Source organism: Melospiza melodia, chromosome 6, assembly GCF_035770615.1.
Source record: "Melospiza melodia melodia isolate bMelMel2 chromosome 6, bMelMel2.pri, whole genome shotgun sequence".
NCBI lineage: Eukaryota > Metazoa > Chordata > Aves > Passeriformes > Passerellidae > Melospiza > Melospiza melodia.
The window spans coordinates 23,411,711-23,427,918 of NC_086199.1; the positions used below are offsets into that span (position 1 = coordinate 23,411,711).

The window sequence follows — 16,208 nt, forward strand, 5'->3', positions numbered from 1 at the left end:
TGTGGATTTTCACTGTGGATTCCAGAGTGAAAGGAACATGTACCTCACAGGCAAAATGGACAGCCTGATACACAATACAGCCGCCTCAACTGTATCAATGTCCATAGTGCTCCAAAGCCATGTACCTGTCGTCTCGGGGGTGCCGCTCCTTGTCAAACCTCTCTCGTTCGTAGTCCACAGAGCCTCGGTCTCTGTGCAATTCCCTCTCCCTCTTGAAATCCCGGTGATCTGTGCTGGAATTACCCTGACGCTCAAAATAAGGCTCACGGTCTCTTTCTCTATTGTAGCGACCTGGATGCTCTGGAGGGAGAAACCCATAGAAATCCAAACTACTGTTTTGGGAAAAGAAGGCAACAGGTAAGAGTGCAAGAAAAGTATATGGTATGTGAGCTAGGATGCACTTTATCAGACACTCTTTTCCAAACTGTACAAGAGACAACCATACCACGCAGTCCTACTTAAAGTTACAAACTGAGTTTTTAAAGTGGCTAGGTTATTGACTCCTCTTGAAAATATAAACTGTTATTCTTATGGACCTCCGAAGAAAATAAAGTAGTTGAAGCGTAAACAAGAATTACTCAGTCTGAACAAGCTTTTAGCATTTTACAACTTTTCTAAGAGCTAACTAACTCCTTGAAAGCCAGCCAAGCACCTCCTACCTTTTTGAAATGTTTGCCTGTCTGGTAGAGGTTCTGGACGAAGGGTTACCCTCTCCCCATATGGAATCTGTTCCACTTTACTCGTGGTTATATCTGGTTGAAAATAAACAAAAGAATCCTAAAGTTTTAAAACACATGCTTGTATTTTCTTTCCTCTTCTTGAAAAGTAATCAGTCAATGGCACTAAAAGTGACTAGAACAAACTACCATAATTTCATCTAATGGAAAATGCAAAAAGAGCTTTACATAAATAAACAGCACCATGGTTTTTAAAGGCTGAGTTTGTGTGTGTGTATGTAAACCACTCATCTTAACAATGGGACTGCCTTTTCAGGTGAGTTCAGGTAGCATGCAGTGTCAGAAAATTCTAAACATTAAAACACTCTGTAAGTTTTAATAACTCACAGAGTTACTGTAATGTCAAGAATAGTATCTGAAAGTCTCACAACAAGGACATTTTTTCAAACAGCTTTTAGTAAAACATCTACTTAACGGAACAGATACAGCTTTCAGTCCTGTTATGGTACTTTAGAGAGGGGGAAAAACAGTCTTTAAATGACAACACACAATTTAAGAACTTCTTTATGACATGATTTCACTCCTGTTAAAGGAGGGAGATAAATTCTATTAAAAAGTAGTGTTGAATTTTAGCTTTGGTAAGTTCAGTAGTAAAAAACAGAGCCTCCTGTATTTACTTATGTGTTAAACAAGTGTATAGGGTGCATGCCCTTCAGAACCAGACTCTGCCTCCTCCTCTGGGTAGAGGGTACCTCACACCCATTATGCAGTATATAAATAATGCAAACACCAGCCACATTCTGTTTTAAATCACTAGTCACACCTAAGAACTCTAACCATCAGAAGTACCTTCTAGTCCAGTTATTTCCATACTCACCTACAAAGGGATTAAGGGAAAGTAACACTATCAACCTAAAAACAGCACATCATTTTGTACTTATTAGAAGCACCCATGGCTATACACCATTCATGGAATAGTAACCATAGAAAATACACTGTTCACCAACGTGAAATAGTTCTTTCTAAAACCATCAAGAAAAACACTAAACTTAAGAGTCATAACTGGTTAAAGGTTAGAGACTCCTTATAACTGCACTGATCAGCATTACATCATTAATGCACACAAGCCTACACATCAACTGCAGAACATGCATACTTTGCATGGCACACTCCTTTAAAAAAAAAGGTCAGGAAGACTAATTAGCTCTTTGACACATATGAAATGCACTGTGATACCCACCTCGCCCGTGGCCATAATCCACCGTTTGCTGAATGATGGGTGCTTTGGGAACTGCTGGAATAACAGGAGAAAGGGACACTGGTACAGCTGGTGGCATGGAGGTGTGGACAGCAGGTACCTTCACAGGTGAGGAGACAGGGGGAGGCATCATGGACTCCTGCTTACACAGCTCGTACTCCATGTTGGCACCTTTATCTTCATTTGTGTCCCAGAGTCCGTGGAAAGAGTCCTCATCCCAGCGTTCCTGTTCCACAGTAGAAGGTGATGGTTTTAAAGACTGACCATGACTTGGGGTTGTAGTTGCAGTAGAAAGTGGAGCATGTGGCCTTGTCATGGGTGTAGTAGGCCTTGCCAGTGGGGCACTTGGTCTTGTCACAGGGGTGGGCTGTCTGAACAACACAGGAGGCTTTATAATAACAGCAGGAGAAGGTTTAATAGCTTGGGCTTCTACTGGTGCCTCTGAAGATTGCTGAGAAGAGATCTAGATGCAGAAAGCACTTTTAATGTAGATCTGCAAACTAACCTTCTCTCATCCTCAGTATGTGCAATGGCAATTGGTAGTCAAACCATACACGTTTTCTAGTACCTCCATCAAGGTGCTACAGGTAGGAGGACTATTTTTAAAAACTGGTGGCCTGATTTAATTTTGCGTATGCTCACTATGTGAAGGCTTAAGCACTGCTGATTTTCTTCAAAATAACCGTACCAATTTTAGCTCCAGTAGGCCTATCTCAGTTCAAAAGTGTCTACTGTTTATTTGCAAAGACTCCTGCTGTCTGCAAAGATTCCTGCCGTCTGTGTGAAGGCTGAAAATCTGAAAGTAGGGCAGCTTGGTGGGATGCAAAAGGATTGATAAGGCCAGTTTCTTTGTGGAAACCACTGGAAAAATTCAGAGAGCAGAAATACCTGGAAAACCTTAATAAAATAAATATCAGAAGAACATAAGAAATTGGAAGGTCTTGCCTAGTCGAAAACCAAACCAAACCAAATCCTTAATGAACCAAACATCCACAAGAAACCCCACACATTACAAGACTTTTCAGCATCAGAGCAGATGCCAAGTTACAGGCAGCCTTATTAGCAACATACAACAAAAATTGCGGGATGGTTGTAGATACAAAGCTGAGCTCTGTAATAACAACTCAAAGTCATGGCAGAAATATCTGGAAGGAAGAATTCCAAGAAAGACAAAAGTTGTTTGAAAACCTCTAGACAAGTGAAGTAGTCTGAGATACAAAATATCAAAATAGAGCAAAGTAACTTCCTAAAGGCATCAACATATCTGCAGTTCTTGGGAGCTAACCAGCTCCATTATTTTACTTTACAGACACTGTAAACAAGGAAGAGGACACCTAAGCAAAAAGAAAACTTGCAGTGCCTCATTCACTGCATAACACTTCCCTGGATGGAGGGACAAAAAAAGGTTGGTCTGGCTAAATGTCAGAGCCAGAAGACCTTATGGCTAAATTTATTGGTGTGAGTAACTTTGGGGTTAAGGTGTGATGAAGAACAAAGACGGTGCATCAACTCAGACGTCTCATCCAATACACATTTAACAAAACTGTTTACTCATTCTAGGAAGGATTTATAAACCTGAGTTAGCACGACTGCAGAAGTTCAGTTGATTTCTGAATTACCAAAAAAACCCAAATATAAGCATCTGAGAACAGTTCCCAGAACTGCATAGGAAATTAAGCAGTACAGGAGTAGTTGCATCACAACAGGATGGAGATACACAAACATGAGTTTCCAGGCACTTCATGATATTCTAGAAGGTAATAAAAATTTCCAATTAAAACAGCAAACAGAAGGCTAATGCCCATGCTACATTGAAATATCTCAATTTTTGATGGATGTATCCTCAAGTTTTCCCGACTTCAAAGAGGAGATAGCTCCTGAAGCAGGAAAAGCAGTGTAAATTGAAAGAATTTAAGCAAGGAAAATCAGGGTCTTCTTGTGAATCTTACATCCCTGTTTTGGGAGAGCTCGCCTCTTTTTGCACATTATCCTACAGCAATCTAGACTGTTTTATGTGCAACCATCCCTAACGGGTCATACTCAGACGACATGGTGGATTTTTAGGTGGAGCAGAAGGGATTACAAGGGTCCTCGCCCTTGATAAGTCACAGTTGTACTAATTACCAAAGAAGAATAGCCTTGCCTTTAATGGGCTCTGATTAATAAAGGTGTGATAGAAGGGATGGGTTGGCCAGTCAGGGAGAGCCTTGAGGAAGAGGATCTTGGAAAGGTAGAGGAGGCCTGAGGAAGAAGGAATGATCCAGAGAGACACAAAGAAGAACAAAACAAGGAAGAGAGTTGCTGCTGCAAAAGATCTGCTGCAAGGTCAGTCTGGGTCTGATAGAGTTAGAGCCTGCTGTTGGAGCCTGCAGTCAGAGCAGTCACTCTGTCAGAGAAGCCAACAGCAGGAGTTTGCTGCAGTCAGTCAGGATGGCTAAGCTGTAAAGAAGAATAAACCAGGACCCTTTTCAGGTTTTAAATGAGAGTCTGTGTCTTGGCTCATTTCCAACCCTAATGAGAGATCTGCTGCAACAGACTGAGCAGAAAATGCTTTGGAAAATTTAAAGAAATGAAGAAGTTGTTTTGCCTCAACAGAAGATAGCTAAGGTTGTAAGATAGCTGGGGAAGCACTCCAGAGAGAAATTTGACCATCAGTGTGTAGAACTGGCTCAACATACATAAACAGTAACTGCTACCAATATCTTATCAGTGTAAGATGAATTTACCTGAAAGGCACCTGGCCTTGTGCTTGTGTTCTGTGATCTTGGAGACTCTTGGGTGGAAATGTCAGGTTTGAACTCCTTCAACTTCTGTAGCTGTTCTTTTTGCTCCCTGCACATGCATCATAAGAAAATGTTATCAGTCTATAGCTTAAATGAAAAATAAAAGAAATCAATGCTCATGGTGAGAACACATATTACACTAGTACCAGAGACAAAACCAAAAGAAGAAAAGGACACAGCAGGGTTTATACGGGCAATGCTGTGATTCAGAAATCCCTGTTTCACATCTACCTAACCATGGAGGCATTTAGTGCATTAGCTGCACGCTTTTTGATCACAAGTTTCCTGAGACATGTAGTTATGTTTTTGTGCTTTGCCAGAGCCACTCCATTTGAACAGTAAAGAGAAAAGCTGGATTTTGGTTTCTGTCAACACCTTCTGCAAGCAAGAAACCCCTTGGAAACACATACCTAAGTGCTCTCAGTTACTTGCTCTGGTTCACATGGTAACAGGATTAAGGCCAACAAAGCACAAGAGATTCCAATATATTAAAAACCAAACAATGAGTCTAACTTTTGCTTCTTTGGTTTATATATCAAAATGCTATTTAATACACAACCAATACATAGTCTACAGAGCAGAGACCAGGTTCAGCTGTGAGTACTATAATCACTGGATTACAAAGTTCTAGTGAATATAATTTCCTTTCACTTCAGTTTTTGTTAGCATTTTTAATCTAGGTTTTTCAATTGCTAATAACTCTGCATTGAAGCAGTTTTTAAATGACAACTAGGAATGGGATCCTTCTGTAGCAAGACGTAAGAGAAACCACCCTAATCAGTAATGCATCAATTGAGTGTTCAGCAGAAGGGGAACTTGGCTCAAAGAAAAGAATCCTCAGTGGTTTGTAAATACAAAAGAGTAAACTGAGCACTACACTAAATCACAAATACAGAACAGGCTACAGCTGAGACCATGCTGTTTTAAACACAATAAAAGCAAAGCCAGATGAAGGCTTTAGTTTTGGAGATGAAAGCAGTTATGTACCACACTACTGGTATAACTCTTCACTCAAAAAATCCCCATAAAAATTAATAAGTAATCTCCATAAAGTTGTTCCTACTGTTCAGACTTAAATCATCGGTCTATAAGAACCAAATGAGAAGTACCAGTGTAACTAATTTGAAGATCACCCTCATATTCTATTAAGAATCAGTATCATGTTTATATTTCCACTTTTTACTGGCTTTGAAAGATGTATATGTAACTACTTTTTACATAAAATATTTTAGTGACTATGTTTAAATTATTTAAGCCCTAATAAATTTCTCTCATAGTGATTCCCAGACTATGTTCCTTAGCCTAAGCGACTGGCTTGCAGCAAGTCACAATAAACAGCAAAACACATGCTGGGCAACTGAGGCAATGGGATAGACAGGAAGCTGAAAATAATGTAACTCCAAACTTTCAGCAAATACTGCTTTACAACATGGATTTCACAGTTAATAACACCATTGAAGTAATCTGATTGCAGTAAATTATTAAATTATTCAGAATAAAAGTTCTCCCTTTAAAAAACAATTTTTTCTTGCATTTTGGCATGCATCCAAGGCCTTCTGTATGGGACAGGTGTTCAGCAATCTTACAAATATGAAAACAAAACAGTCTGAAGAAAAGTGCAAAACATCTCTCTCATGAAATGGAACATCTCTCTCATGAAATGGCTTGGGTTGGAAGGGACTTCAAAAATCATCTAGTTCCAGCCTTCCTTTCACTAGATCAGGTTGTTGAAAGCCTCATACAGCCCCATCTCTCCTATTACTAATTTCATAATAAACACTTATTAAAGCCTTAGGAATGCTAGTAGCTGCTTTCTAAAAATGCAGTCCTGATAAACTCTGGCATTCATATCTTCCTAACTGTTAGATCACTCCTTTTATGCTGATTCCCAGAACTTAAGATCAACCAAATTTGACAAAACTTTTCACCAACAATATCTGGTTTCAAATGAGGAGGTTCTGTAAAAAAAACAAACAAACAAGCAAAACCTATGTTTTAACTTAAAAGTGAGCAATATAAAAAAATAGGTCTTAAGAACCACATTAATGTATGTCTTGAGGGGTAAGTACTGAAAAGCAATTATCACTAAGCTCATCTGGTACCACCAATAATACTGAAAAGCAATTATCCACAAGTTTGTTTGAAGATAACAAAAAGATTGGTCAGATGATGGGACACATCTCTCCCTGGAAAGGGACAATCACTTATTTAAGAAAAAAACTCCATCTACAAAAACTGTGGTAAAGGTACTCCAAATAACTTCTTCCACATGAGCTCCTGCTATCATGCTGCAGGTCAAAGAAATGAAGCCATTACTTTTACTACTTTACTTATTGATTGATCCATTGATTCAAATGGATCCCACAGAATGGGATTCCTATTCAAAATCATAGAACCAGACAACTCACCGAAGCATTTTGAGCTCCTGGGCAGCCTTCAGAATTATCTCATGCTGTCTTTGGCTTAGGACCATCACTCCTCCCAAGGACTGGTCAGAGTCCAGGTTTGAATCTGCTCCCAGCATATCAGAGGAATGTGAAGGGGGAGGAAGGGATGTATCTGAGTGGTCATCCAGAGACCTCAGTCTCTCTCCATCATCTGGATACCACCTATCTGACAAGCGTTCTCTCTCCCAGTCAGTCCTTTCAGGAAGGTAGTCCTGCTTCTCCCGCCACGTGTCGTATCTCTCTGGATATTCTCGAATCCTAAGCTCGCCCCTGTCTCGGAGATCTCTGTCATAATGATCTCTGTTCCTATCGTCCCTCCACCTATCTTCACGATACCTGTCCAGAGGTGGAAGGGGTGGTAATGGTGGTAGAGGGGGGATATCCAGGTCACGATTCCCCATTTCTCTGTCATCCATATGTCTCATGTCCCAGTCTCTATCCCATTCTTTGTCTAAATCTTGATCATAAATATCTGACGATCTTCCAATTCTATCTAGATCTCTCTCCAGTTCCCTTTCTCTTGGCCTTTTCCAGTCATCCCACCACGAATCTCGTCTGTCGTGATCAGATGATAAAGGAGGTAGTGGTGGTAGGGGAGACAATGGAGGCAGTGAATGGTGGGATTGCAACCTGTCATCTCTGTCATATACATGTACAGAATCATCCTGATAATCAGAGTTGTGATCTCTCCAGTATTGTTCTCTTTCCCACTCATCCAACTGCTCATGCTCCAAAGATGGGTCATCTTGACTATCTAAAGGAAATTCCTCCTGCATTGTATCATCTTCATGACCCCAAGAACCCCTGAATGTTTCATCTCGATGATATGGAGGCAATTTGTCAGGGTCATCTCCTAGGTGAATGGGTTTACCCATACTGCCTGTTTCAGATCTTCCTGCTTCCCTCTCATGGCTATCTCCCCTTCTGATGGGACACCTCTCCCGGCTACCTGCCCGCCTGCCCAGGTCCCTCTCCCGGCTCCCTGCCCGCCTGACGGGGACCCTCTCCCGGCTCCCTGCCCGCCTGACGGGGACCCTCTCGCGGCTACCCGCCCGCCGCACGGGCTCCCTCTCGCGGCTACCCGCCCGCCGCACGGGCTCTCTGTCCCGGCTAGAGGCGCGTCTCACCGGGCCTCTCTCCCGGCTTCCTGCCCGGCCCCTGTCCCAGCTGCCTGTCCGTCCAGGTGGCTCTCTGTCTCGGTTAGAGAATACCCTCTCATGGCTATCTGACCGTCCACCCGGCCCCCTCTCCCGGCTGCCTGACTGTCCATCAGGCATCCTCTCCCTGCTGCCTGACCGCCTATCTGGCATCCTCTCCCTGTTGTCTGCACTCCTGAATGCTCCCCTGCCACGGATGGATGGCTGCCTAGCCTGTCCTCTGCCTCTGTATACATATCCTCTACCACGGCCATCATCCATCCTGCCCATTCCCCGGCCATGGCCATCATCCATCCTGCCCATTCCCCAACCACCGTCCACCCTTCCCATTCCCCGGCCACCATCCATCCTTCCCATTCCCCGGCCACGGCTCATTCCCCAGCCACGGCCATCCCCTTGCCCTCTGCCACGGCCCCTTCCTCTGCTTCCTGGTCCCTTTCCTCTATCTTCATGCATGAATGGCCCTTTTCCTCTGCCTTCTGGTCCAGGTAGGCCCTGGGTGCTATCTGGAGCAGTCAACTGGATATCTGGCGTATCCAAATCCTCATTTCCTTCTGCAGAGGGTACTGTATTCTGGTTCTGAATAGGTGGGGTGGGTGCCTTGGACTCTTCTACTTGCTGGTTGGGATCATGTGAACTCCATGTCCACTTTTTAGGAGGGTCTGAAGTAGGTTCTTTGACTTCAGGTTTGGGTGCTTCCTGTTGAGTGTCTGTCAGGTCCTCATTTGGCTCAATGGGACCTGCACTCTGTGCGTCAGGAGTAGACTCAGTTCTGCTCACAGACTGCTGATCGCCAGCTGTGTCTGTAAAAGGCTCTTTGCTTTCTGACTGTGAGTCTATCTGCGTCTGCGTCTGCTGCTGCTGTCCCAAGTGAGGCCTGGGCCCCATCCACCGTGGACCACTAGGTCGGGAACCGTGTCCATGTGATGCATTTGCTGTATAAAATTGTCCTGCTGGTCCTCGTGGGATAGAGCCCCATCTGCTTGAAGACTGTCCATCTGTATTCTGTCGGTCAAAACGTGACCTGTATCCTTCTGAGCGCTGGGAGTCAAAACGATGTCCTCTCTGCCTTGAGCCTTCAAACTTGTCATATCCTCTTCCTCGAGGCCCATCAAATCTACAGATGATGCAAGAGAAATTTTATTCAAATGAAGATGTCATATTAAAGTCCTATAGAATAATTTCACACAAAATAGAGAACTCATGTCTAAAGTCAAATTGCTTAGATGTCTGGGATTCACAGTTGTACATCACCAGATGAATCAGGAAGGCCAAAGCAAGGCCATCAGCCAGAAAAGAAAGGTCATAGAAAATGTACCCCTTGGACAAACACAACTGGCAAACTGGTAAAAATGCATGAGGAAAAGACTCGGATACTCAACAGCTTTTTTGCCTTAGTCTTCACTGACAACTCTACGCCTCCTGAGTGGATGGACTGCAAAACAGGGACTAGGGGTGCAAAGTCACTCCCACAAGAAGAGATCAGGTGATGACCTGAAGAACCTGAATATATGTAAGTCTATGTGACCTGATGAGATACATCCCAGAATACTCAGGGAATTTGCTACCATACTTGCCATGCCATGATATCTAGAAATGGTCACAGTCAGTGAAGTACCTGGTGACTGTGAGAAGGAAAACACTGCACCTATTCTAAAAGAGGGTAGAAAGAAGGACCCTGGAAACTAACCTGTGAGTCTCACCTCTGTGCCTGGGAAGACCATCCCAGAAGCTAGGCCAAGGCACATGGAGGACAGGAAGGTCATTGGAGACAACCAGCACAGATTCATCAAGGGCAAGTTCTGCCTGATCAACCCAGTGGCCTTCTATGATGGAGTGACTAATGGATAAGGAAGGGGTATTGATGTCATCTGTCTGGACTTTTTTAAGGCCTTTTCCATGCACCCCCAAAACATCCTTCTTTCTAAATTGGAGAGAGGTGGATTTGATGGATGGGACTATTTGGTGGATGAGGAACTGGCAGGATGGTGACATCTAGAGGATAGGGGACAATGGCTCAATGTCCAGACGGAGATCAGTGACAGTGACAAGTGGTGTCCCTCAGATGACTGGGCACTGTTTTTTATCTCCATCAATGACATAGACAGTGGCACTGAGTGCACCTTCAGCAAGTTTGCAGGGGACACCAAGCTGAGTGGTGTGGGTGACATGCCTGATGGACAGGATGCCATCCAGAGGTGCCTAGAAAAGGTTGAGAAGTAGGCCCATGGGAACCTCATGTGGCCAAGTACAAGGTCCTGCAGCTGGGTCAGGGCAGCCCCTGGTCTCAGTATAGGCTGGGTGATGATGGGATCAAGAGCAGCCCTGCCAAGAAGGACTTGGGATTACTGTGGATGAAAAGCTGGACATGAACCAGAAATGTCTGCTCACAGCCCAGAAAGACAACCTGGGCCTATCATTGCATATCACTGAGCTCTAAACCAACACACATAAAAGACATGCACTAGCAAGTCATGAAAACACTCTGTTCAGAACTGTACATCCAACAAATCCACAGGAACTGAAACACTTTTTAAAAACTACCAGGAGGTAAAATTGATTCATTTGTATAAAGCTCATGTACATTGCTAGCAATTCACAAATTATTATTCATGATTGATCACTTTGGAAGCAAAGAGAAGGGGAATAACCATGAAGATATTACTGTAAAGTCTAGCAGAGTGCACAAGGATAGAAACAATTGAGCAGAACATCACTGCCCTTTGATTCAGCAGACATCACACCAACCCATCTTGAACTAATCAGCAGATAGAACAGATGTTGTTTTTGCACCCTGGTATCATGTATTAAAGAAAAACATTCAGAAAAACAAGACCTTGGATTAAATTATATAGCAGGTATAAAATCAGCAAAGACACATAAAATATTTACAAAAGCTTTCCTATTTTCAAAGAAGGAGCATTGTGTCTTTGTGACTAAAAAGGGGCAGCATCCTCAAGCACTTTACCAAAAAAAAAAAAAAAAAAAAAAGCAAACTACTACTCTCTCTAGATTATGCTCAGGTGAAAGCCATCTATGTATCCTTGCTTTAAAAATATTAATACAGAGAGTATGGTGTACATACATTAAAAACAAAACCTCCACTGAAATACACACTTCCCACAACCTCAAAAAGATTTGAGAAAAAGATATATATTTCATTTCTTAATAAATCTCTGAAAATCTTGTAGCCTGGAATATGTGTAGATCAACAAAAACTTTCTTACCTAGGGCCTCTAGGGCCTTCAAAACGTGCTGATCTGGGAGGATCTGGAAGCAATCCACCTGACCTCACCGGTTTATCCTGCACAACAGGTGTGTGTGTCGAAGACACTGCAGAAGTGCCTTTCAGTTCCCCACACTGCTGTTCAGATGAAATATTTACAGTTTGTTTACTAAGATGACCTTGAGATTTTCCATGGTCAGATGAACCAAAGGATGAACCTACTTGAGAATGGTAAGGTGAATAGCTAGTTGAACTAGCTATTTTTGATGCATAGGTACCAGGGGTGGGAAGGAGAGCTGGCCTTGGTGCGTCAGTAGCTTGACTGCTTTGAGAACCGGATCCTGAAGGGACAGAGGAATTGGATAACTGAGAAACAGAAGAGAGAGGTGGGGGAGCCAGTGGAGGTGTAGTTGAAGGTAAAGTTGGAGGCATAACAGGAATGCCACCTTGACCAGTTTGGGAATATGGAATAAATGGAGGTGGCAGTGACACATTTGCAGGATACTGATTCTTCAGATTTTGGAGTGAGGTCACTTTTTCCTGCAGATGTGACTGAGTAACCTTCATCTGTTCATCCCATGCTTTCCACTGCTTCTCATACTCTTGAAGCTGGTCTTTGTGAGGGTAGGTTTGAAGCTGATGCTGCCACTGCTGGTTCATTGATCGCTCCCAATCTTTATGAAGCTGCTGGAACTGTTTTTGCTGTGCCTCATAATGTCGCAGCTGCATGTCCACTGACATTGTCTGCAATGAGATGACAAGAATAGGTTCAAAATACCTTAGATAGTCAGTTACTCTCAGAGCCATGTATTTCAGTATCACTTGTACTATCACAATTTCTGATGACTTGGGTGCAAGGCTGAGGAAGAACTACACTGTAACAAAAACAAACACTAACAGTGACATCTAAAGGCACTGTGAAAATTTATATATTTTATGACCATATACTATATCTATGTATAGAAGACTCCAACAGGACAGCTGAAGAAACCTATAATCTGTATAAACTGTTTTATTACTGCATCCTAACAATGGCTAAAGCTCAAATCAATCTTCACATATATACATTACGTGACTATTTCTCAAGGCTTCAGTTTTTGCTATTAACCTGCTCAGAATTCCCTCAGCTGTCTGCCATTATTTTTCTCTAAGCCTTTGCCAGATCTTATTTGCACAAATGAAGCTTCTTTCAAATTCTGTCCTTCATTATGTGAAGATATCGGGCTTCATTTTGCCTGAGATTTTTAAGGTTTACCCAAAGAGATTTAAAAGAAAAAACAAGCCAACTTTGTAGGCTGGGCAGACAGCCCAACCTACAAAGAAATGTTTAATGTATGAATTCTACCAACTCAATAAGAGTTGATTCAACCCTCTAATACAATAATCAACTTCTACTTAAAAGCTTAAAGGTTACAATATTGGTTTCAACTGATTACTTGAGTTAAAAATAATGTGAGATACTGATTCTTAAAACTACATTTCCTGTCTATTTTTGTCATGTACATTTATAATTGTACATATTTATTTCTGTAAAAAAGAGCAGCTTCCAAATTGCTCTGTGCAATCATCTGTTTACATGACTTTTCTGAATTGTTTCTCCAGTAACAAAACACTCAAAGCTGAGTAAATTCAATATTGTGTTCAGCTTTGCTCCTCTATCACCTAGGTACATCCAAAAAAATCTCACAAGAAGTGTAAAATATTGTATTTCTCATCTGACTGAAACTTCATCACCATCTGCCAATGTTTTTTTCATTCGGAAGTTGAGTGACAGTAGGGAAAATGGATATAAACTTCTACCCAAGCAGAAAAAGTAGCCAGACAAATGAGCCAACCATTACAAATTATTCAACTATGCATTTTTCAGCAGACTGTGAGTGCTGGGTCACCTAGGATGTATATCAAACCACCTCCTTAGTGTCTCACCTCTAAGTGTGGAGGCTGTTGCATGATCTGTTGATACTGCTGTACTATCTGCTGCAGCTGAGCGTGCTTCTGCATTATTCTCTGATATTGGAACCCAACCCGCTGATGGGGGTGCTGCTGCCATTGAGCTGCTGCTGCTTGCAATTGCTGCAATCTCAAATCCTCCTCAGGGTCATCAGGAGGTTCAATATTGAGCTACAGAAAAAGGTAAATACTATAAACAAAGGAAAGTTGCATCTGTCAGAAAAAAATACACTTGGTCACTACACATCTTACAGGAACTTTCTCACTGTTCCTACTTTATCACTTTATTTCAGCCACCCACAGCTCTTGGAAGGCTGATTTTTACCCCACCTTTTCTAGATGTGAACACATATTTTCTTAATGTGAACAGTCTAATCTGAAGGTTAGGCTGATGGCAATTAAGTTATTCATACATAAAGAAACTACCTACAGGAAAGAGCTTAATGAAAATCTGTTATCTGCTACTCACAGTAAATGTAATGAGAAACAGGTTTCTCACAATGAGGTAAAGTAACTCCAAGTGCATTATTTTTGCCACTTTGTAGGAACCTGCATGCTGTAAGTTAAAGTGGAGCACATACTGTTCAAACATCAATCATGACCTCCATCTATTATGCAGTAACTGTTACTGAGCATGCTGAGTAAAAAAAAACTCTGTGCAAAATTCTTGGCTTTCAGACCAATTCTAACACACAGAGAGAAGGGGAGCCAGAATTCACCAAGTGCCAGTGAGAGATTAAGAAACAGTGTCTCAAACATAGCATTCCTCAAGAACTGAGTACCTACCTGGTTTTGCACTTCAATATCATGAGGTGTTCTCACAGACAACGCTGTGGATGGTGCGGGGGACTCAGATCAGACTTGTTTGGTGCACGTGTGGGTGAATATGTAATTTTATACACAAAAAGTGTATTTTCTAATTGGTGCAGCTTTAGCAAATGTTTCTTTTAAGACTGCTTCACAACATTTAGTTGTTACAAAGTATACAAGAGAATTTGATGGCATTAATTTTCCTGGGGTTTTGGCTCATCTAGGACACAAATGGAGTGGCATCACTTTACAAAGCCTACCTGAGGTTCAGTGGATGTAAGAGAAGACTCCTCTTCTTTGGATGCTGGAGGCAGGGATTCATTAAGAGCAGGAGGTTCAGACTGCTGATTTGAAGCACTCATTTTCTCTTCTTCAGACTTTGCTCTCTGCTCATCCTTCACTACGGGGCTTTTCATCTGCTGCTGTCCCTGAGCATGGGCCTTTGCCCTTTGCTGCAGGCTAAGCAGGTGCTGCTGGTACCAGTATTGCTGCTGTTCCTGTAATAGATACACATTTTCTAAGTTTCACAAGAAAAACAATAGAAAATCATTAATGTTAGCCATTAGAATCATACTGTAGAAAAGTTTTTAAAACTGTTGTGAGGAAAAACTCACTTCTTCAGGAACAGTATTGCAATGGATGTCAGAAAATTAAATCAAAATTCATAAACCATTGTGTGATGCACAGAACCCACAACAGAATTTATTTTTTTACCCCAACAAGCTTACTATTCTCTAACTATAGCAAACAATACTAACAAAAATCTGGAGCACAGGCAATAATAAGCAAAATTACTACAGACATGCTATAAGTACCATGTCTATTGGTTTTAGAGCTTTTTATAACTAAGAACTACAGTAAAGAGAAAAAGAAGGAAATGTACAGAAGAGATTAAGAGGATGAACAGGGAACACAGCTATCAAGTAGACTGAAAATAGCAGCTGAGAAATTGTGGTGAAGATGTCTCAACAAAGCTATGGAAAGAAAAAGAAGAATCAGAACCAGTATATAGTGAAGATTATGTATAATCTGAATTCTCATTAATTCTGACTCATTCAACAGCTGAAGAGGGAAGTGGATATGGTTCCATCCCAAAAAAAAATGATCCATTTAATAAATAATAAGCTTTCAGTCTTAAATATTTCAGGGTAGAATTAAGAGTACTCAAGCCAGATGACAGAAGCTTCAAAAAGTAAGCTGCCACTAACATAAAGAACAAAAGACTAGAGATAAGTATCTCAACACTTAAGCAGTAGTGTTTACAAGAGGCATGAATAAGAACCAACAGTTCTGTATCTCTTCCAATATGAGAAATATCAGTCATCAAATTAACAGAAAGACATCTGTGGGAGGCTACTCTTCACCTGACATGGTCTTGTGCCACCAGAGTCCCTACTAGAGATCTCTCTGAGGGCTAAAATTTTGTGGATTCAAGTCATAGCTCAGAAAAATCTACATATTTTGAAAATAAATACACCATTTACAGCTAAGGCAGCTCCTGTATCCTAGGAAAGTATTACTATACCCTTGATTTTTAAGTTGTTCTCTTAACATCTGCTTTTAGTCACCATCAAAGACAGAATGATAAAGTACTCTAATTTTTGGTCTAACCTAGTGCAACCATTCTTGTGCTCTCAATTTCATTACCTCTGAGAATCTGTGACTGATCTCCATCCTTTATACCTTCTGTTCTTCCTTTCCACCCAAGCATGCACAGTTAAGAAAAAAAACCTATATCAAACCCAGTCAGAAAAGAATCCAAAAGATGCAGGCATTTCAAAATAAAAGCGTGACAACATCAAAGCAGCAAGTACTGTCTGTTGAGATTTCTCAAAAGTGAATCACTCTGCCCATCTTAAACAGGTTTAGAAGAAGAGTAACTTTCTGCTAGAAACCTACC

The 16,208-nt window shown here is 41.6% G+C and overlaps 1 protein-coding gene across 4 annotated transcripts in view; it reads right to left on the reverse strand.

The window, feature by feature from the left end:
- The window catches only part of YLPM1 (YLP motif containing 1), a 35,630-nt gene that overhangs the window by 14,702 nt on the left and 4,720 nt on the right, over positions 1-16,208 (reverse strand). For 3 of the 4 annotated variants that reach the window (XR_010028300.1, XM_063160288.1, XM_063160287.1), the window contains exons 2-9: positions 14,569-14,805; positions 13,475-13,669; positions 11,550-12,292; positions 7,127-9,439; positions 4,662-4,767; positions 1,918-2,161; positions 660-752; positions 126-300 (exon numbers count right to left, since the gene is read on the reverse strand). Coding sequence is in view for 3 of the 4 variants with exons in the window: in XM_063160288.1 (XP_063016358.1) it covers positions 126-300; positions 660-752; positions 1,918-2,161; positions 4,662-4,767; positions 7,127-9,439; positions 11,550-12,292; positions 13,475-13,669; positions 14,569-14,805 (4,106 nt within the window). In the remaining variant the exon portion in view is untranslated. The remainder of the gene's footprint in view (positions 1-125; positions 301-659; positions 753-1,917; positions 2,162-4,661; positions 4,768-7,126; positions 9,440-11,549; positions 12,293-13,474; positions 13,670-14,568; positions 14,806-16,208) is intronic. The other variant, XM_063160289.1, reaches the window with a different exon arrangement.